Source organism: Vipera ursinii, assembly GCF_947247035.1.
Source record: "Vipera ursinii genome assembly, chromosome: 1".
NCBI classification, from domain to species: Eukaryota; Metazoa; Chordata; class Lepidosauria; order Squamata; family Viperidae; genus Vipera; species Vipera ursinii.
In genome coordinates, this window is record NC_139512.1 from 84745305 (window position 1) to 84768237 (window position 22933).

At 37.5% G+C, this 22933-nt stretch overlaps 1 protein-coding gene across 2 annotated transcripts; it reads left to right on the forward strand.

The window, feature by feature from the left end:
• The first annotated feature begins 487 nt into the window (after positions 1 to 487).
• Positions 488 to 22663, forward strand: LOC310632679 (actin, alpha skeletal muscle B-like). 2 transcript variants are annotated; one of them, XM_083350026.1, is made up of 9 exons: positions 488 to 743; positions 6616 to 6758; positions 8804 to 8932; positions 13875 to 13985; positions 15504 to 15588; positions 16077 to 16238; positions 16544 to 16735; positions 17489 to 17670; positions 19371 to 22663. In XM_083350026.1, the coding sequence occupies exons 2-9, from the start codon at positions 6630 to 6632 to the stop codon at positions 19512 to 19514; spliced, it is 1134 nt and encodes a 377-aa protein (XP_083206152.1). In that variant the 5' UTR covers positions 488 to 743; positions 6616 to 6629; the 3' UTR covers positions 19515 to 22663. The 2 variants fall into 2 exon arrangements, with proteins under 2 accessions (XP_083206152.1, XP_083206153.1); XM_083350027.1 differs by lacking the exon at positions 488 to 743 and having other exon boundaries at positions 4213 to 6758.
• Positions 22664 to 22933: the final 270 nt, after the last annotated feature.

The window sequence follows — 22933 nt, forward strand, 5'->3', positions numbered from 1 at the left end:
TATATTGAATGCTTACCATAGTCTGTACATGAGGAGATTAACAATAACTAAATCTTTTTTTTTTCTGATAAAAAAATAGAGAAGGGGACAGTTTTTGAAAGTGTTTAAATTTCTTCTTCTGAGTTCTTGGAATCAGATCCAAAACAACAGCTAACAATTTAATTTTTGTTGTTTGATGAGACATACGGGAAGTTGTTGTGTTGGATAAAATGAAGTTTTCCAATTCACAGTAATTTATTATTTTAGATATAATCTAATTGCACAACATATTAAGTGTGTGGTTGATAACCTTCCAGGTTTTACCATCTAAATGTCATTAGTAATATCAACAATAGAGATGGAGGAGAGACTCGGAAGAATAACAATGTTCTGTCCTTGGTAGTAGCAATTTGAGAAATTTAAGTTCTGACTAATAATTCTAAGTACCTTTAAATACACCTTTTTTTTCTTTATTTTTTGTAAAAAAAATAATTTTCACTACTGAAAAAGGGGAATTTTGTCAAGGATAATTAATCATATTATTACAGAGCTGGCACTGAAAAAAGATCAACACTCACATATAGAATTCCTTTTTTGTATGGTAGGTCCAGGTGTGCCAAATTAACACCTGAAAAGCATGTAATGGGGAAAAGCCAAGGAAATACAAAGCACCATCTATTGTCTGAAAGGATCTGACAACGAGCAAGTAACTTGCAGCTAAATGAAGTGCTGCCAAATTTTGAACAAAATTATGAATTGAAGTAGTAAGTTGTCAGATGCAAAGAGGAAAAAAACCGTGCAGGCTTTGTGTTCATTTTGAAATCTTCAACTGCAAGTATTTTCTGTTGTTGACTAGAAAAAGTAACCTTGGTAAGAGGGGTGTAAGTAGTAATTTTTTTTAAAAAACACACGTACCTGTTAAATTGTTACATGCTTTTAACAGTAACTGAATTATTGAAATGAATGATTCACTCAGAAGAAATCATAAAAGAAAAGATATTTATTACAATGTCCTGCCCTCAAGTCACACTAAATAAGTCTGCTCCACCTCTTCACACACATAAAATACTTGAGGGTCACTATTATGCCTTGAATTTAGAGTTTACTCTCTGGAACAGAAGTCCATCTCTCTACAATCAGGAGTATGTATTATAATCCCTGTGTATAATATTTATCGATATGCGAGAAGCTGCGATCTACAAGCTAAGCTACTGTATCTCATCTTCCTGCTGAGCAGAAGTACTTTTGCTGTAGTCATTCATAGGTATTTTGCAGAGCATGTGAGGGCTGCTTTTTCCAGCCTCACACACACTCGAATACTGAGCCAGTTCTGGAATTGGGAATTGGAATCACTTCAGATCTCTTAAGTCAGAAAAAGCCTTATGGAGGATTGGCGTTGGGAACGGAAGATGTACCATGTAACACTATAACCATAGGCACCTTGATTCAGGCTGTAATTTTAAAAGAATTGTGGGTATAATTCGATCTCCCAACTTAACAACTGCTTATTGACACTTAGTATGTCTGTCTGATCGAGTCATCCAGGTCGTGGTTGTCCCAAAGGTGCTTTTTCAAGAGACGATTGGGCTTTCTTGTTTTTCTTTGAAGACGTTTCGCTTCTTATCCAAGAAGCTGCTTCAGCTCTGACTGTGGATGGTGGGGAATGGAAAGATTTGTATTCCTTACAGACAGCTGGTCCTTTGCATTCTTTTAGAGAATCATTGAGGCCACTTAGAAGTTCCACACCAATTTGCACCACTCAGGTGATCTTGAGGACACAGATAAACTTCCTAGTGGCCTCAATGACTTTCTAAAAGAATGCAAACGACCAACTGTCTGTACGGAATATAAATCCTTCCACTTCCCATCCTCCAGTCAAAGCTGAAGAAGCTTCTTGGATAAGAAGGGAAACATCTTCAAAGAAAAACCAGAAAGTCCAGTTGCCTCTTGAAAAAGCACCTTTGGGACATCTAGTGTGCTTTATAATGAATTGGATTAAGATTAGTTATTCGTAAAATAGATCCCATGAATTTTCAGTAAGCCTATTCCAAGAATATCTAAGCCTCTTTTATTTATTTATTTATTTTTATTTATTTGATTTATATACCGCCCTTCTCCCGAAGGACTCAGGGCGGTGTACAGGGCAATAAAAATAAGAATACAGGATACAAGATTTAAAGTTAAATGATTGTGCCCAATGTAATAGGTTAGTTAAAATAATGTTAAAACCCAAACCCATCAGGGCAGGCCGGCTTGTTCGAATAGATAAGTTTTTAGATCACGCCGGAAGGAGCGAAGGTTGGGGGCCATCCGGAGTTCAGCCGGTAAGTGGTTCCAAAGGATTGGTGCACCCACCGAGAATGCTCTCCCCCTGGGGGTCACCAGCCGACATTCTCTGACCGGTGGTACCCTGAGGAGGCCCTCTCTGTGGGAACGTACAGGACGGAGGGAGGTTGACGCCGGCAGTAGGTGCTCCCGTAGGTAATCCGGACCCATGCCATGTAGGGCTTTGTATGTCATCACCAGCACCTTGAATTTCACCCGGAAGGCAACTGGAAGCCAATGCGGCTCACGGAGCAGAGGTGTAATATGGGAGTATCGGGAGACCCCCAAAAGAACTCGCGCAGCTGCATTCTGTACCAGCTGAAGCTTCTGAGTGGTTCTCAAGGGCAGCCCCATGTAAAGAGCATTGCAGTAGTCTAGACGAGAGGTCACAAGTGCATGAGTGACTGTACGCAAGGCATCTAGGTCCAGATAAGGTCGCAACTGGCGCACCAGACGAACCTGGGCGAAGGCCCCTCTAGTCAAAGCTCCTATTTGATCATCTAAGGAGAGCTGTGGATCTAAAAGGACACCCAAATTGCGAGCCTTATCTACGGGGGGTAATAACTCACCCCCAATAGTAAGGGATGGAATAATCCGAACTTCCTGAGATGCCGGTATGTACAGCCATTTGAGAGGCTGGGTTAAAAAAAATGCTATAGGGCATGTATAACCAAATGAAGAGATAGACGTAAGTGACCTGTGATTATGAGTCAGCCACAGTTTTCAGGCATGGAGTCATCCCATCCCAAGATAAGGTAGTTATTTTATGTCTTGTTTTCTTCCAAAACCTGATGACAACTTGAATGGTTCGTACCATAATATTGTACTTGGTTACTTTTTTTTCTTTTGGAACCACAGCCAGTGGAGTGTGAACAGAATTTCTGACAGTTAACTAAATATTTAATGAAGCAAACTGATTAAGGAAACATAAACTGAGAAAAAGGACTGGGAAGCAAAGAGGAAGCCAGTTGGGAAAGTATCCAAAAGTACCAGAACTTGTGCCCCAATTTATCCAGCCCTGTAAACTGTCAAAGTGATAAGCAAACACTGGAAAAAAAAGGTTTCCAAAAATGGCAAGGCAGACCTGTGTAGTCTTATGTACTCGGTTCACAAACTGCTGTATAAATGTAGCAGAAGGTAACGGAGTCATTGGTTCCAAGAGAGCTGTTGCATTTTTGTTGCTTCCTTGTATCTTTTTGGGGTAAGTATTTAGTAGATACCTTTTTCACATTTGACAATAGCAAATTTGATTTCATTTTTAAAAAGTTGTTGATCTATCAAAGTATATTTTAATATATTAAATATATGACATTGTTAACTAAATTTCAATAGTCTGCATAAATTTGTTAATTGAACAATTTTAGCAAATGCACTCAAGCTATGTTATGCGATATTTTAATTCATTTTAATAGTATAGCTAGAATAGTACAGCCATTAAAATTGGCTTCGTTAGTTTGTTGGAACAAATTCTGTTTATGCAAGTATTCATCCACTTTCTGAGGAAATTTCTTGACCTTTGTATAAAGAGGTATGATGCTAGAATTCTTTAACATATTCACATTATCTGCTATTACAGTATTTACTTCTTGTAAATACATTACCTTTCCATTTTCTTTTTGCAATTTATATGCCAATCGTGTCCCCGTATTATTTGCAAATTCAAATTTCTTTTACATCATTTATGAAATCCATTTATTTTTGGTAGAGAAGCATGCTCTGTATTCCAAATACATTTCAGAAAAACACAGTTCAGTGCATCAAATTTTAATGTTCTTTTCAATTCTAGCTAACTGCACTACACTTTTTTTAAAAAAATGAAATATTCACTTTGTCAATCTTACTAAAAATCACCTTTGGATTTCTTTGAGCTCCTGAACTCTATTGGATGGCTGACTTCTTTTTTTAAAAAAGGGAAAATTATTGGGAACAAGAGCATGTTGTACAATTCAATATGTCTAACAGAGAGATGCAGTAAAAATCTAAAGTATATGGATTCTAACGACTTCTGACAGTCCATTGAACAATGCCTCCATTGCAAGATGAATGGAAAAAACATGTTTTCAGCAGTGATTTAGGTACACTGGGAAATGGATTTCTATTTCCAGAGGGGAAAAAATGGGATTTTTCTTTCCTACACCACGTTGATTACCAATATCTGGCACAAGTGAAGGAAAAGCATCTAGCCTCAGAGTTGAACTTCAGAGTTTCAAGAGAGGTCTATTGTACTTGTTTTTATGGTAATAAACCCAGTCCTATCTCACTCTACTTTCTAGAACAGTTCTTTTGATAAAGGCTCATAGTTCACAAATAGAATAGTTCTTGTAAGTGAACACTTAATGGGAACAGCTGCCATTTCAAGGAATTATCCAAAGCTTTCCAGAGAGGGTCTATTTTTAGATCTTTCCTGCTGAGTTTGTTTATATTATGGGGATAATTTGGGTGGTTTAGGAATATGCTGCTGCTGTAGAGTAGCTTCAAATAATGTACTTGCTTTATGTACAAATTGAACATAATCTAAGCCAAAAGACTTTCTTGTGTTAATTACATAATGATGTCTTCATATGAGGAAAAATAGGCAGGCAGCACTGCTTCCTAGACCCACCTCCCAGAGTCTAATTACTGAAGAAGGAGGTTGTAGATAGAGATATTAGGCATCTATACAAGATACATCAATAGGATTCTCCTGTCTATGCTAAATATACTTGTATCAGGTATGGGTAAGTTATGTAGCAAGGCTCTGATACACTTTCAATCAACAGTTAACCCAAAAAGTAGAGAGGGCAATTTTAGTATTCTCTCCAGGCAAATCTCTCCTTATCTCATCCCACCCCTACTAACTGAATAAAAGGTAGTAAGGGATAAATTTAATTGGAAATAGATTACTTCTCTCCTACTGTTCTAATAAATATTCCTGTATCTCAGAAAACTTAGCTTAATTACTCAAAATCAAAGCAAGACTGAATTCCCTCCATGAATGTTAACTTGCCCAAATTTCTACCATTACTGAGGAATGCACAAGAGACCCTCAATTTGATATTTTTCGAGAATTTGATAAATGCCTCTCATGTCTGAAGAGATTACACCTCTATACATACACTTCTAAGAGATGTCTTTGGCCATGCAGCTGAACAGACATATCAGTGGAGTTAGTCCCTGTTGTAATATGTGAAATGAAGCTGACTCTTCAGCTCAAATTATTTTTTCACTGAACAGTCAAGAATATAATATGAGAATCTTTTTAATATTGTGAATCCTCTAGAAATAGCAACTGGATTTGAGCATAGGCATTGCCATTTCTCCTATTCCCAGCTGTTTACCTAGTAGAATGTAAAAAAAAATAAAAATGTTGCTTTGTGCTCAGGATGCACTAATAGGTAGAGCCTAAGATTAGCAATAAATAGGTAAGGCATGTAAGATTGCACAACTGTGCTTCAAATGGGTTTTCTTAATAAATGGAAGCCTTCCAAGATTTTAATAATGTAGAGGATGTTATAAAACGATTTGTGTACATGAAACCATACATACTAATTCAATGTGCTTGAAATCCAGAAATAGGACTCCTGTTATAGTGTTATGCTATTTCTGCACATCCATGCACCTTTGAAAAATTATTAGAAGTTGTTTTTCTCCTGTTTTCTCTGCATCCTAAAGCTTTCTCTTGGTGTCATTCACACTGTTAATCATTCTTGTTTTATTTATTCTGTTTAATCTTGCCCATCTGTGCTGCTTGAACCATTGAACCAGTTGTCTGTATGATAAGTACCTCGAGACATTTATTTTTCACTCATCATTTTGAATTATCTCTTTGTTTTTAATATCTATTTCTGGCTATCTTTGTTCTAACAAAAGCTTCTGATGATAGAAAAGTGGAATCCCATTTTCACTGACTTTCCTTATAATCTCTATACTGCTGCTTCCAACTCATGAACAGATATTCAGGGACACAAGGTGTGTCGAGAAGAAAAAAGCTTGTTCCTTTCACCTCATACATAAACATCTTATGAGTAGTTGAAAGTATTCTTTTTGTATCTTAAGAAAAACTTAAAGTTCTACTATTGCCCTGAAAGAGGATCATTTAAGAAACAAACAAATGGGTCTAAAGATCTTACAATCAGTTCCTTCTCAGGTTATTTCAGCTTGAATATAATTAAAATCAGCACTATCATATAAATTGATTTGTGTATATATTTTCTGAATTCATTAGAAGCTATAGTATGTGGTTTGCTTCCTGTTTCTGTAAATGATGCTTGATAGTTCAAATTATTTCCCAAACTCCAAACCTATTTTTTTTTCCTTGACTTTTGCTGAAAGGATAGTGAGGAGTCATGGGTGATGATGATGAAACCACAGCTCTTGTCTGTGATAATGGTTCTGGGCTTTGTAAGGCTGGATTTGCAGGAGACGATGCTCCCCGGGCTGTCTTTCCATCTATTGTTGGGCGACCTCGGCACCAGGTCAGTTTAAATAATATAAATAAAACCCCCGAAGATGGATGATTTTAAAAGTCACTGCATTTTATCTGAATACACCTCAAAATCCATTAAACATTTTTCAACACTTTATAAAATGGGATTGCTCCAATACTTCTTTTAAAAAAAATAATCTCCCATTCCATATGCAGGAAATTAGCAGATTCTTAATTGAATTTTCCTTCAGCTGATCACTACTTCTTTAGGAAGCAGACCAATTTAGGGCACTAAAACAGGCAAAGCGGTGAGCAGACTTTGTTGTGAATAGAAGAAAATGGCAGGAGATTCAGAGAAAGAGCAAGGAAGTTGCCATCCAGAGGAGGATCAAGATGTACTGCAAGATTGAAGCTTTGTTCTTTATTTTACATGTGTTGTGATGAGCGATGCGTGTTTGAAAATCAAGCAGCTGCAACTTCCTTCTTGACTTTATTTTACCTTTCCTATGTAACTCCTGGCAATTACTATCCTACTCAGCCTCTGCTAGTTGAGGCAAATTGGCTGCGCTGCCTAGTGATAGGTATAGATCTTTGTACAAAATATTTCAGAATAAAATATTGTTTAATTCTTTGATGTTATTAATGTTGCATATCAATGACTAGAATATAATATTTAAAAGAATAGGACAATCATTTCTCTTCACAAGATGAATGATCATGTAAGATAAATAATGACCGTGTAAGTCATTTGAAATCAACTGATTAAAGTAGCTTTAAAAAATGGAATAAAATTTACAGATTAAAGATACTTTTCCAAACATGAGATTGTCTCTATGAATGATCTTCAGGGTGTCACACCTGCATGTTAAACCCTGGAATGTGTATTTTAAAATGAAAAGTTACTAAATTCTGTTATATAACTAAGTTTACAAATATGGTATAGTTACAGAATTGTTTTTATGTCTTATAGTTTAAAATTTTCCATGTAATAAACCTAGCTTTTTAAAAAAATTCAAAAGAATGTCACAACATTAAATCATTATTTTAAAATGAAAGCTAAAGAAAGCAAAACAGACTTAGCAATTCTAAATGTGTATCAAAAGCAAAGAGAATAATTGGAAAGTAAATCACATCTTGATGAGTGCTGCTGTGGAGTATTTAAAGTATGGCATAGAATTTGGGCATAATTAAACATTAAATCTTGTTGATTTTAATGGGAGAGTCACAGAACAATCTTACATGCTTATTTATCAATGCAATCCACAATCCTCCATGGAATCTCAGCTTTAGTCCCCTTGCTTGGAAAGGAGTACCAATAAATGTGTGATTTTTCCCCACTGAAGTAAATCAAATATTGAAAGTGTGAAAGCCATGCCCTATGGAATTTGTATTGGTCCCACACAATGTAGTACAAATAGTCCTCACTTAACTTACAGTAATCGGGACCATAAACTCCTTTGCTAAGCAACATAGACATATGGTGTGATGTCACATGACCATACTAACTTATGACAGCAGTTCTGGCAGTCCTGTCATTAGGTGAATCCTGTATGGTTGTAGCATCTTGCACTCACAGGATCTCCATTTGCAATCTCCTGCCAGCTTCCTCACTGACATTTTTAGAAGATGGCAGTGAATGTTGCAAATAGTGATCAGGTGAACGCCAAGCGTGGGAATGCTGTGACAGCCACAATTATAAGAAATCTTATAAGCACCCCTAGTTCCGTAGTGTCGTGATCCTGAATGGTTGCTGAATGAGTGGACATTAAATGTGGACTACCTAAAAATTCACAATGACTGATTCTATCATAGTATAGCCTATGTAATGTATCATTATTAGAGATTTTATAATATTATTGTCTAGGTGTTATAGATGTCTGCTTTAGGAAGAGGAGTGTTGACTTATCTATGTAGAGAAAACAATGAAAGGAATTGTGTGGGATTGCCAAAGACACAGACTAAAGCAGAATAAAAGAATTTACCCCTCTTGTTGTTGATATTGATGCTGAATTACACCAGACACTAGTTAGTCTATGTAATGTTTGTGATACAGTGTTAATGGCGATGTTTTCCTTTGATTGATAAATTTCGCAGGGAGTTATGGTAGGGATGGGCCAGAAAGACAGCTATGTTGGGGATGAAGCACAAAGTAAACGAGGAATTCTGACCCTGAAATATCCCATTGAGCACGGTATTATCACAAACTGGGATGACATGGAAAAGGTGAGTGCTTTTTGTGACTCCCGATGATTTGCTACTTTTGAAAACGTCAAGTAATCATCGTACCTGACCAATGAGATAGCTAATTCCTCTGAACTGGAACCAATGAGAGGGTTTCTTTATGTACAGTGTAATATAAAGTCTCCCTTTCTGCACCAAAAAAATGGGGGGTATCCTTGTTTTTTTTCTTCTCTTAAGGTCATATTTTTTGTGACTATGTTATTCCCACACATTCATCTGGGCCGCAAGATCATCACAGCTGGAAATACTACGTAAGTGTGCAGAAGTGCACACTGATATATGTTTGCTTATATTTCTGCTTTCTGAAGTAACAAGATCCCATATAGCAGAGAGAAAACGTATCTATGACAAGGAATAGTCATAAGCATAGCTCAGTTGTTGCTTCCATGCTGAAACTTTTATAGAGATCTAGATTGAGTGTATGCTCTGTTCTGGCATAATTTTTTATTTGCTTGCTTGCTTGCTTCTGTGTGATTGCGTTAACAGAAGTTTAGAAGACACTTAAGAGACTTTATTTATTTTTATTTTTATTCCATTTATATCCCGCCCTTCTCCGAAGACTCAGGGCGGCTTACAAGCTTAGCAGTAGCCTTCATTCTATGTATATGCCTGCTTATTAGGGCTTTCACACACACACACCCCAAGTGGCATTATTACAAAGTCAGCTTAATTGCCCCCAACAATCTGGGTCCTCATTTTACCTACCTCGGAAGGATGGAAGGCTGAGTCAACCTTGAGCCTGGTGGGATGCGAACCTGCACTTATTGCAGGCAGCTGGTGTTACTTAATGAGGCATTAGCCCACTGCTCCACCAAGGCTCTACCAAGACTTTGGTTTTCACATGCTGGCTCATATCTAAGCACTCAATGGAAATGATACGTTAGGATGAGAATTTCTTAGTTTTTCTCCCACAGCCTTCGGAACCTGCCACATCCTTTCTTTGCCCCTTTAGCTGATTGTAAGAACTGCTGTGCTACTATCCCAAAAGTGCTTTTCCAAAAGGCACTTGGACTTTTATTTTTCTTTGAAAACATTTCGCTTCTCATCCAAGAAGCTTCTTCAGTTATGCATAGATTCTCTCTATGGAGAATCTCCATAGACATGCTGTACTTCTGCTTTTTTTTTGGAGAACAGGGTGGAGGAATGGAATGACATACTTTATCCTCTAGATGGTAGCATAGCTTTTCCATAAATAACATTTCAATGGATCCCATTCACAGCCCTAATTATTCCCACTACATCTCTGTAATTCCCCCTTTCCCCTTTCATTTCTATTTCCTGTGTTGTCAAGTAGTTCTAAAGTTTTAAAAGGCGGCATCTGTGAGACATTCTTTGCTGTGGCTGCTCAATGCTTTGTCTCCTGGGATTCCCAGCTGTGTTTATCCAAATAGGCTAAATCATTAAAGCAGGGAGGATAGTTAGCTAGACTTCCTCTCCTGCCCTTCAGGTCCTCTAACAGTCACCTCTCTGCCTTCATTGGCAAGGGCTGAGTTTTGTTTCATCATTTCCACCCACGTTCAGTAACCTGTAGCGGTTTATTTTATTATTTTATTTAAAACATTGGCCCTCCATCTTGTACCAAACACTGGGCAGCTCATAACCAAAAGATAAAACAACATGTATGTACCATAAAAAATATTAAAATCACAAAAAAAATATTAAAAACTAAAACAAAATGTGGCTAAACTTTCACATGTAGCCCACAACAAATTCATCTCTTCAATCTCACCCTATCCCAGTTATAATCCTATGAAAGTTCCAAAAGTGGAAGAGCTTTCCTTGAAAAAAAAAAGGTAACTGAAGACTTTGGGCTACTTAATGACTGCTTTTGTATGGCAGTTGAGCATAAAGACATATGAACCCAGAATTAGCTCATCGTTCATCAGGTGTTTGGATTAAGTGCCCAACTTTTATTGCAGGTAGTCCTCAATTTACGGCCACAATTGAGGCCATAATTTCTGTTGCTAAGCAAGTTAGTTCTTAAGAGAATTGCACTTGATTTTATGACCTTTTTGCCATGGTTATTAAGTGAATCACTTCAGTTTTTAAGTGAATCACGTGGTCATTAAATGACCATCTTCTGTTGACTTTGCTGGTAGGAACCCAGTGGAAAGGTTGCAAAAAGTGATCACATGACCTAGGAGGCTTCAGCTGTTGTAAATACATGCCAGTTGCTGCATTTTGCTCAAGTGATAATGGCAACACTGTGACTGTCATAAGTGTGAGGATTGGGTGTAATTGATTTTTTTCAGTGCCATTGTAACTTTGAACGATCACTAAACAAATGGTTATTGTAATGTATTGGGCTTGCTTGTTAACACCATGTGGTAACGGCTGGTAGGCTGCTGGAGCAGGGAGCTAGCTAACGGCTCCCAGCATCTCAGACAACCCGTCTCCAGCGCTGCCATTGGTTGCCCATAGGTGGCAATAGGTTGCTTCAAACCTATTGGCTGCCACCTAGGGGCCAGGGTATAAATTGCTGCATCTGCAGCCCTGTTCTCTAGTTCAGATCCTGCAAGCAATAAACCATGATCTTTGCTGAACTCACTCGCCTCGTCTTCATTCCTGCGTAACGAACCCAGTACACAACAGTTATAAGTTAAGGACTTACCTGCATTGTTTGCCTCCATAGTCATGGACTGTAGAAATTGATTAAATAATAACTTTAATAATAAATAAATAAATCTGCAGAGCCTTTGGAGCCTTTTCTTAAACTGCCTCAGCTGCAACTCAGTCCAGAACCTTAGAAAATAAGCTTATAGTTTAGTTACAAGAAACTTGGGGGCAGGTAATCATCACCTACAAAAAATAGGAGGCAAGGAGAAACCCTCTTTCCTAAAGAGATTTTTCCTTTCACAAGAAATACAGAGAAATCACCTTTATGGCAGAAAAAAAGACTTAACTGGCAAAAGGAATTAAATTGTTTACTTGAGTATCCAACTTATATATCCTTTTTTTGCTGATTTCCACTTGCAATCTAAAATAACATTTTACTTCTGACTTATGCATTAGAGCAGAGGTGTCAAACTGCCGGCCCATGGGCCGGATGGGTCATGCCGAAACCGTGCCAACCCCATTGATGGCAATGGGAAAAAAGTCACGGTATGTTGCGACATGTCACGTGACATTGTGAGTTTGACACCCCTACATTAGAGCAAACAGAAGCTACAGTTAGATCACAGGAAACAGGCAGAAATCAAGATGGCATAATTCAGAATGGGAAGGTGCAATCTCAACATGTTTTTACCCGGAGGTGGACCTACGTAGGAGACCATGGTGAAAGAAAACATGGAGAAATGAGTAGCTGCACCCGAGAGGGGGCCAATGGGTAAAGTCATATTTGGGTACAACTGGGTCCCTGCTTCTCTTCCAATCATCATCCCAAAACTAAATAATTTACTTTTTTGTTGGACCTACTTTCTCCTCTCCCTACTTAGCTTATCCCTACTGTTTTTCCCCCCCTGTGGTACTACTTTCTCACAGAATTTGATCTCGGAGTCAATAGAAATAGCACTTAGCATATACCGCTTCACAGTGCTTTACAGCACTATCTAAGCAGTTTACAGAGTCAGCGTATTGCCATCCAACCATCTGGGTCCTCATTTTACTGACTCAGAAGGATGGAAGGCTGTGTCAACCTTGAGGTGGTCAGGATTGAACTGGCAGTGGGCAGAGTTAGCCTACAATAGTGGGAGATGGGTGGCATATAAATTTAACAAATAAATAAAATGTTGAGGGGGTAAAATTACAAGGGCTGCAGTATTTGGCTGTCTCAACTGATTTCTGAGACCCTCAACAGCATTGATCCCAATGATTCAACAGCAGCAACTCTCCTCCAAATGATCCAGTTGGCTACTTGAACTTGGATGATAGCATGCACAGAATTAAACGAAGCAGCAAGAACAGAACAACTGTTGTTAGAGCAATTTTGTAACATTGCACGCAGATTTATGTGCTGTGGCCAGATCTCTCATAGTAGAGGTCACATGGTGCTAAATGAGTGCTGAGTGCTGAGACATGAAATGCAAAATCATGGAGTCTAGATCTGGGTTCATCTGTTCAGAGAGGCATTCAACATATCTGGTGCACAGAAGGGAAAGGACAAGAACGCGGCATTATTTTTAATCTTCATTGTTCTTTCATAGCACGTAGAAGGGAAATCATTCTTAGCTCTTCCTTACATCTAATTTTAAAATCTGAAATGCCATTGCTGGTGGAAAACCGAGTGGTTTCCCTTTAGCACTCATAAAATGCGATAAGTTAGACACAAAACAGGGGACATCTAGTCATATATATATATGAATAGAATGACGAACCTTTGATTTAGTATGTAATATATTACACTTGAATCCCTTGGGCAACTTTTTCCATTATGGACAATTCTGAAAGTCGCTGTAATGAAAATTTGTGATGCAGTAAAAATTTCAAAAATCTCAGATTCAGGTCTCTGTAACAGTGCTTTCAAGCATGGCTGTCTGAAGCATTTGCTGCCAGAGCTTATATGAAAACATGCCCATATTATGGGAATATTAAGGAAAATCTCGTGGATGTTCTGGTTATATCCTACCCGCCTGGTGTCACTTAAACAACACCTTCTTGATAGGGAGTTGTGCCTAGAGTGCTGCACAAGGACTTCCTTTTGTAGTTGTTACAGAGTGGCAGGAGTGTCTGTCATGCTCATGTGATGAAGGCTTTGGATAGTGACTGTCTACTCTAGATGTTTCATGTATGGGACTAAATGAAACATGCAGCTCTCTAATTATACGAAATGTTGTAAAATTAAATCAGCCTAAGAGGGAGCATAAACCCCTCGGTGCAAATAAAAATTTGCATAAGAATTCCCATTTTCAGTCCATTTTACATTTTTCATTGATTTGTCATTCTCTATACCTGATGCTCAATAAAAATTGTTCTCCATCTTTAGATATGGCATCATTCTTTCTACAATGAACTTCGTGTTGCCCCTGAAGAGCATCCTGTACTGCTCACAGAAGCTCCTTTAAATCCCAAGGCTAATCGAGAGAAAATGACTCAGGTAATTATTTGGATATGGTTTCTTCTCCAATTAAGAACTGCCTTTCTTCTGAGCAAAAAAACTTGTCATGTAATAACCACAGAAGTATTGCTGTTGTGTAATAACCACAAAAATATAATTTCACGATAAGCCATCAATAGTGATATTTATCCCTGATATAAAGATCTAGTAATCTATTTTCTTGTTTAGTGTTAGTTCTTATCTTGCCATATTTGTGCCATAACCTCATAGCCTGAGGCAAGTTTTTAATATCCTATTTCTCCGAGTTGAATGACTTTTTCTTCAATTTGACAGGTGAGCATTATTACATAGGATGGACTGTGCTATCCTTGACATCAAACAAATATTGTTTTAACCACAGAGCAGGAAACAATTTAAACAAAGGAACTGTAGCTCTGAAAGAGAAGAATAGATGGAAACAATGAACAAATAAAAACAAATTAAAAAATAAGTTATGATTTGTCAGACTGGTTGAAACAAGCCTATGTCGATAGAAATGCTAACTAAGAATTTATATGGTAGTCTGAATACCTTACAAAACCCTGTTTCCACTCCCCAGTCACATTATGGCATACGAATCTTGCCCCTGCATATCTAATATAGACGATTGATATCTTCTGGTGGATATTTTATTATTATGAAATTTATTTGCCACCCATCTCATATCCAGTGACATTGGTGGCTTGCAACATAAAAACATTAAAAAACATTAAAATCATCAATTATAAAATAACACAGCAGTTACAGTATGTCAGATATTTTATCCATGACAGTGCAGACAAACACTGTTGCCTCAGAATACTTTGGGAGGCAAATGATTCCTCATCATGCTAGAAGAGGCACCTGGGCCTTGATTCAATCTCCTGTTCAGTGCAAGAATCCAAATAGAAGCATTCCTGTGGGTGGCTGTCCAGCCTTCACTAGAGCACAACTAGCGCAAGGTTTCTCACCATCCCCCTTTGAAATTAGATGTACTGTGAAATTGCTCATAATGATAGATGTTTTTAAATCCCTAATATTTATCTGAAATTTACATCCTTTAACACCGTGGTGGCGAACCTATGGCACGCATGCCACAGGTGGCACGCAGAGCCCTCTCTGTGGGCACACGCACTGTCGCCCCAGTCCTAGGCCTTCAGCTGGTTTTTATAAAACCTTTTTGCTTTAGGCCTCCACCGCTGTGTGCAAAAAAAAAAGTTCAATCAATCAATTTCAACTTCTCGCAGGGAAAAAAAAAGATCTCGCAAAGTTGGAATTGATTGATTGAACATTTTAGTCCCACCCAGTCTGCTGTTACCACCGCAGCCATGCCCACCCAATGGGCCACGCCCAACCAACACCCGATGATACATAAGTGGGTTTTGGGTTGCAGTTTGGGCACTCGGTCTCTAAAAGGTTCGCCATCACTGCTTTAACATAATTTCATGGTTCCAAGTTGTATGCTCTTGTCCCATGTCTTAGCGTAGGACTATTGCTGTCCTCCATATTTGGAGTTGCTAAAAATCTTTTAATCTACAGATAATGTTTGAAACATTCAACGTACCAGCAATGTATGTGGCCATTCAAGCCGTTCTCTCCTTGTATGCATCTGGACGAACTACTGGTAAATTTGGATTGTAGTTTATATTCCCTTTTTAAAAAAAATTGTATGTCTATGAATATATCCATTACCTTCCAATTTATCTTACACTGAGCACTGATACATAGTACAATAATTAAATTTTATCCTACCAAACTTTTGGAGAAAATACTCCTTACTGATTTCATATAAGGAAGCTTTTGTATCAGTGATATTGGGCAGCTAGACAAATGTTGAAGCATAGCATATTGTCTCTATTCTTGCATGCAATATTATACAATTAAATAAGCTTAGATATTCAAATATTAAAAGTAATTTGGAGCATGGATGAAACCAATGCCAAGTATACTGTAGTACTTGAACAAAACAGATTTTCTGAAGGTATGGTTGTGCCACGATTAGACACAAGTGGGGAAAAGCCTACAATTTTTCCTTTCAGAGACAAAAATGTTAAAAAGCGAAGAGTGAGGGATGCAATGGAAAATATTGACACTCTGTTTCTGCTTTCCTAGGAATAGTTCTGGACTCTGGAGATGGCGTGACACATAATGTACCTATCTATGAAGGTTATGCCCTGCCACATGCTATCATGAGGCTAGATCTGGCTGGTAGAGATCTAACTGATTATCTCATGAAAATTCTTACAGAGAGAGGATATTCTTTTGTTACTACTGGTAATCAGCACTTTTCTTAAAGCTGCTTTGTTTGCCCACAATATTACCCATAAAAACAGCATAAAGTGCTACCTGTCTTTTCTCATCAAAAGGTTATCACTAATCTGTATTAGTACAATATTACTGAGGAACCTACGCATTGTTTATGTTTTAGATTAACCAAAGTTGTTCATGACCAACTTTATTCCTTTATTGCAATTACAAAACCCTCGTCCTTCCTTAACATTACAATAATTCCTTCATCCCTCTATTCCATCTTGTTTCAATTGTCCTCCTTGTTTAATGTTCCATTTGGCTATTTTCAGCGGAGCGAGAAATTGTGCGAGATATTAAAGAAAAGTTATGCTATGTGGCTCTGGATTTTGAGAATGAAATGGCTACTGCTGCTTCTTCATCTTCTTTGGAGAAGAGCTATGAACTTCCCGATGGCCAAGTCATCACAATTGGCAATGAAAGGTTTCGATGCCCTGAAACTCTCTTCCAGCCATCCTTTATAGGTAGGTCTGGACATGTTCCTCTTCTTTGTGTAGCTTGAGTCTGCTGAACAAAGATGACATTATGTGGTACAAAACTACACTTATGCTTTAAGTGTGCTAGAGCTCTTGTTGAAGTAAGTCATGAATGTCTTAGTGCAGGGGTCCCCAACCTCTGGGCCATGGCCCACTAGTGAGCCATGAGTTGTTTGCAACCGGGCCGCAGAAACAGCAGGTGAGCACGTGCACGTGCTTGCACATCCCCACTCATGTAGAACCATCCCCTTCCCCCGCCAGTCCGCCAAGCTGGAAAGGTTGGGGAACTCTGCCTTAGTGAACCTGTGTGTGTGTCTGCCTTGTGACTGTTGCCTAGCTGATTTGTTTTATAGTCAGAAAGAGTGTAAGAGTTTTCAAAAAATAAAAATGCCTTTGGATCTGATTTTTATATTGACATGACTGTTTGTAGAGTTTCAAATTGACAGAAGACAGGAGAAATTTATTTACACATCTACATGTAGACTGCTGGGATACAAATTCTGTGACTATTTAATCATGTCAGTGGATGCTCTTTGAATGCCTTTCTTATAAAGACATCCAAATAAAATCTGGATGTCTTTATAAAATGAATTTTAAAAATCATGCATTTGGCTGAGCAATTAGAATAAATTATCAAACAATATACGATCATCTATTGCATTCTTAGCATATACTCACCACCACACTTGAAAAAGCGGTCTGTTCTGAAATCTTTGATCAGTTAATTTTATTTCTTTACAGGAATGGAGTCTGCTGGAATCCATGAAACAACTTATAACAGCATAATGAAATGTGATATTGATATCCGTAAAGATCTTTATGCCAATAATGTGCTTTCTGGAGGAACCACCATGTACCCCGGTATTGGTGATCGTATGCAGAAAGAAATCACAGCACTGGCTCCAAGTACTATGAAAATTAAAGTAAATATTATGTTTAATATTGGTCTAACAGATATTTAATAATATATTCCTGAAATATTTTCTAGGACATTTTTTTAAGAATGCTGTTTTCACATATTATCTGACTTCTGTTCAAAGAAACAAAATGTGGCTCAAATAAAAGGTTTTATGAAGAAAGATGCAGATATCAAAGATACAGAAATCAGAACCAATGGCACAGATTCTCTGGTGGGGCATATCATAACCTATGAACCCTGGGCCATTTTATTCTCAATACGACATTGTATTTTTGATACAATAAAAAGTTTATTTACACACCTCGCTATTCATCTTCATGATCTGCTCTTATTTTTAGTGAGACTGGAATGTCAGTAGCAAATGTTCTGCCTAGTTTTAAACTGTTTTCCAAGAAGGCCACTTTTTGCTCAGGCAAGAAGTGATATTTCAAAAAAAGTGACTTTTTGATTCTTAAAATAAAATTTCCACAACTTTTTTCCCCTACCTTCCTGCCATATAGGAATATATTTGGATCACAAGATAAACTACAAGCTGAGTGAAGTGGCAGGATATGGTCCTTGGTTGTTCATGGCTTTCTGTCATTTTCTGGGAGCTGGTGCAATTTAATTAGAAAACATGGCTTGTTTTCTGGTTTATTTATAGGGATGTCTGAATGATACAGTAAGCTCTATCACAATTGAGCCCCAAATACCTGTTGCTAACCAAGACAGTGGTTAGGTGAAATTTGCCCCATTTTACGACCTTTCTTGACACAATTGTTAAGTGAATCACTGTAGGTGTTAAGTTAGTGACATGGTTGTTTAGTGAATCTGGCTTCCCCAATGACTTTGCTTGTCAGAAGGTCACAAAAGGTGATCACATAACTCCAGAACACTGCAACCATCATAAATATGACCCAACTGCCAATTTTGATCATGTGACCACGGGGATGCTGCAACCGTTGTACATGTGAAAAACGGTCATAAGTCACTTTTTCCATGTTGTAACTTTGAATGGTCACTAAATTCACGATTTATGATTAATATATTTTCATGTTGTTTATGATCATGATTATCACTATTACTTGTATGTACACTGAGAGCTTATGCACCGGAAACAAATTCCTTGTGTGTCCAACCACACTTGGCCAATAAAGAATTCTATTCTATTCTATTCTATTCTATTCTGTTCTGTTCTGTTCTGTTCTGTTCTGTTCTGTTCCGTTCCGTTCCGTTCCGCTCCGCTCCGCTCCATTCCATTCTGTTAGTTGAAGACAACCTGTACTTTGAACCAGCCATACCAGTCAGGAGAAAGCATCAAAGAGTTATTGAATAACACAAGTATGATTAGTATGTTAGATTCAGATATATACTGTATGTAGATGCTGCTTTTCAAGTGCTGCTTATGCTGCCTTTATGTGACGTCCCTGAGCTTTTAGGATAGAGCAGGCTATGAATCATTCAGTTTAAACTGAGCTAAAAAATAAATAAATAAAAAGCCACCACAGAATTTGTCATGAAGTAGATGAATAATTGTTTGTTTTAAACAATTGACTTAATTTCTATAGAACCTTATAATTATTATAGATATTATAACTACATGCTGTATTGTCTCCATTTTCTACAATAAGAATAAATAAAATTAAATAGAGGTCTCTTTAACCATAATGAGTGATATCAACAGATTTTTCCACTCATTTCTATATTTTTTTTTACTTTTTCTAGATGATTGCACCTCCAGAACGTAAATACTCTGTTTGGATTGGAGGTTCCATATTAGCTTCTCTGTCAACTTTCCAGCAAATGTGGATCAGCAAAGATGAATATGAAGAAGCTGGCCCTTCCATTGTCCATCGCAAATGCTTTTGAGTATGCTTACAATTTCCTATAAGGGATCCGTTGTGTTTTCTCACTATTTTCTTAATTTTCTTTTCACACTTCTAAAAATACAATAAATGGTTTTGCCAATTAATTAAGTGCTGTTTTCTGGTGCCTAAAATATGCACCAGACTTTTCATTCCAGTAACAAGCAAAGGGTAGCTATGATCATTGGAAAGCTACTTCTTCAAACTCTTTTTTTTCCCTAGAACAAAATGTGTATTAGGAATTTCCCTACCACTTCTGGGCAGTGAATTGAATATTTTATACTTGATAACAGAATAGTCAGTTAAGTGTTCAAGTAGTCCTTGATTTACAAGCTTTTGTTTAGCAACCATTCAAAGTTATCATGAAAAAATTAACTTATAACTGGTTCTTGCACTTACCACCATCACTGCATTCCCACATGATCCAAGTTCAGCTACTTGGCAACCAGCATATATTTATGATTGTTGCAGTGTCCTAGGATCATGTAATCACCATTTTTAACCTTCCCAGCCAGCTTTTGAGAAACAAAGTCAATGAGGGAAGCTGGATACACTTAATGATTGCCTGATTCACTTAACACCTACAGTGATTTGCTTAACAACTATGGGAAAAAGTTGTAAAATCGACCCCAACTCATTTAACAACCAGCCTGCTTAGCAATCCGTTATGACCAATGACCAATTATAGTCATAAGTCAAGAACTATCTGTTAAGGCATCAGGCTAGAAACTGGGAGACTATGAGTTCTAGTCCTCGGCACAAAGTCTAATCTAGAATAGAACAACAGAGTTGGAAGGGACATTGGGGGTCTCCTAGTCCAACCCCCTGCTCAGACAGGAAACCCTATACCATTTCAGACAGATGATTGCCCAGTCTCTTCTTAAAGACTTCCAGTGTTGGAGCATTCACAGCTTCTGGAGGCAGGTTGTTCCACTGATTAATTGTTCTAACTCTCAGTAAATTTCTCCTTAGTTCTAGGTTGTTTCTCTCCTTGATTAGTTTTCATCCGTTGCTTCTTGTCCTGCCTTCAGGCGCTTTGGAGAATAGCTCGACTCCCTCTTCTTTGTGGCAGCCCCTGAGATATTGGAGCATCTACACTTAGACTAGATTAGTCTAGACATAATGTCTAGGCTTACTCTAGACATAATGCCATCTGGATCCAGTCATTTGCTTTCAGGAATGGGCAACAGCAAGCCATTTCTGAAAAAACATCGCCAATAAAACTGCAGGGACTTATACAGGCAGTCTCTGAGAATTGGACGTGATTGAACAGAAGAAGAAAAATAGGAGGAATAAGCACAACAACATTTGCTGACATGAAGAATTTTATATAGCTTTTCAGTGGAATCTCGGTTATTATTCATAAAAACCTATGAACTGGGCTGAGACCAGATGACTTGCCCAAGAATAACAGGAGGGACTATGGCAGTTAAGCTGATATGACATAATGGAATGCTTGCAAACATATGACTGTCAGAAAAATGAACAATAAAATGATTAATAATTAATAACTTTTGTAATAAAATGAATCTGCTGGCTAAGGGAAGTCACTACAGAGAGACAGCTCTGATTGCACTGTCGTCCTATGTTCTGCTCAGTGAAAGAAAACGTCTCTCGGAATTTGTGATTTTGACAATGAATTAGGCAACAACATTTAGTCTTGAGGTCTCCGATCTAATGATGGCAATTGGCATTTCTATAATTTATATGAACTCTGACTTGAAACAATGGATACAGAATTTCTCACTGAAGTTTTCAGAATAATTTTGCAGGACAGTATTTCATGTAAGTTCAGGTATATCTTAAATTAGAACTAGCCAGTGGCCAAAATTTATTTTTTCCTTGTACTTCCAATCTCATTTGGGCTGCAGAGTTAAATTAGAGTTCCTGTTCACGAAATGTTAGCCCCCCCACCCTCACCCCAAAGCACAAACTCCCAAAGAATCCATTGAGAATAACTGTTTTCCATATAATACAGCTTATTATATGCTTTTTCATTAAAGTTTTATACTACTCTTTCCCCAAGAAGGAAGATTCTTAGGCTAGGACTGTCTTCTAAAAAAGTCTAATGTTACAGCTGGACAGAAATTCCCTTTTGTCCTAGTCTAGCATGATAACTAATACAACTGGAATGGGATCATGCATTCCCAGAGAAGAAGATCTATTCTCCAATGCGCCTGAGTGCAGGACAAGAAATAATGGGTGGAGGATCATTAAAGAGAGAACCAACCTAGAATTAACAAGAAATTCCTGACAGTGAGAACAATTAATCAGTGGCTTGCCTCCAGAAATTGTGGGTGCTCCATTTTCAAGAAGAAACTGGACAGTCATTTGTTTGGAATGGTATAGGATCTCCTGCTTGAACAGGAGGTTGGACTAGATTAGAAGATCTCCAAGGTCCCTTCCAATCCTATTATTTTTGTTCTGGTCAAATCCCAGCAACTTGATAATTAGCCATATAGTATGATGCTTCTGGGAAGTGTATTTTAGTAATGTTTGGAGACATACACTTTCCCAGACTTGCAAGCTACAACACTGTTCACTTTCTGGTTTCCTTTCAGCAGGGATACATATTAGAATCTTTATGTCTTTGCTTTGAGCTACCTAGTAAATGTATCTAACATATACATCATCTGAAGGGTTGAGACTGCAGCTTAATCTTTTGATCACTGGAGAACCACAAGAAGTGATGCTGAGGAGTCATCAAACTGGTCATAGCTGATTTTTAGCCTGTTTTTTTAAGGGTCTTTGGATGAGCATAAGGTATCAAAGTCTTCTAGAGTAACACAGTTTACATTCTTAATTTTTAACCATAATGAAACCTAGAAACAAGCTGATTGAGGGGCTTTTGGGGGCTGTTATAGTAGCTTTTAGAAATAAGATTCTCAGAAGACACTGGTTCCATTATTCCAATGTTTAAGGTTACCCTGAAACCTTAAAAAGTGGGCTGAATCATACAGTCAGTTTTAGTCATAAATATTCTATTGCCCTTTCCAATCCCTTAGTACTCTGAACAATTTGTAGTGAAATCCTACAGGTGCCTACCTACTCGAAAATATTAAATTCAGGAGATTCCTGTGCAAGTGTATACAGGATTGTGGTTTCTGTGCTGTTTTTGTTAGGCAAAAATGAAAACTTATAAATAAAAATAATACTTCAAAATATTTTATCATAATTATTTCTGCCTTTAATGTGCATATAATTAAATATGTAGTGCTAATGTGGCTTGCATTAATTGCAACTTTGATTTACCTATTAAGTAGATATAATTAAGCAACCAGAATAGTCTGGTTTAATCTGTTTATGAAAATCATTTAGATACAGCCAAGGAATGCTAATGAATTCACCTCAGTTTGAAGTGAAATTTGTAGCAAACTAAGTTGAAAGGAAATGAGAAAATGAGAAGAAAAACAAACTTTCATG

Coding starts and splice junctions, on each gene's coding strand:
- LOC310632679 (XM_083350026.1), top strand. CDS start 6,630: ATGGGTGATGATGATGAAACCACAGCTCTTGTCTGTGATAATGGTTCT. Junction 6,759..8,803: donor TTGGGCGACCTCGGCACCAG/GTCAGTTTAAAT, acceptor TAAATTTCGCAG/GGAGTTATGGTAGGGATGGG. Junction 17,671..19,370: donor CAAGTACTATGAAAATTAAA/GTAAATATTATG, acceptor TACTTTTTCTAG/ATGATTGCACCTCCAGAACG.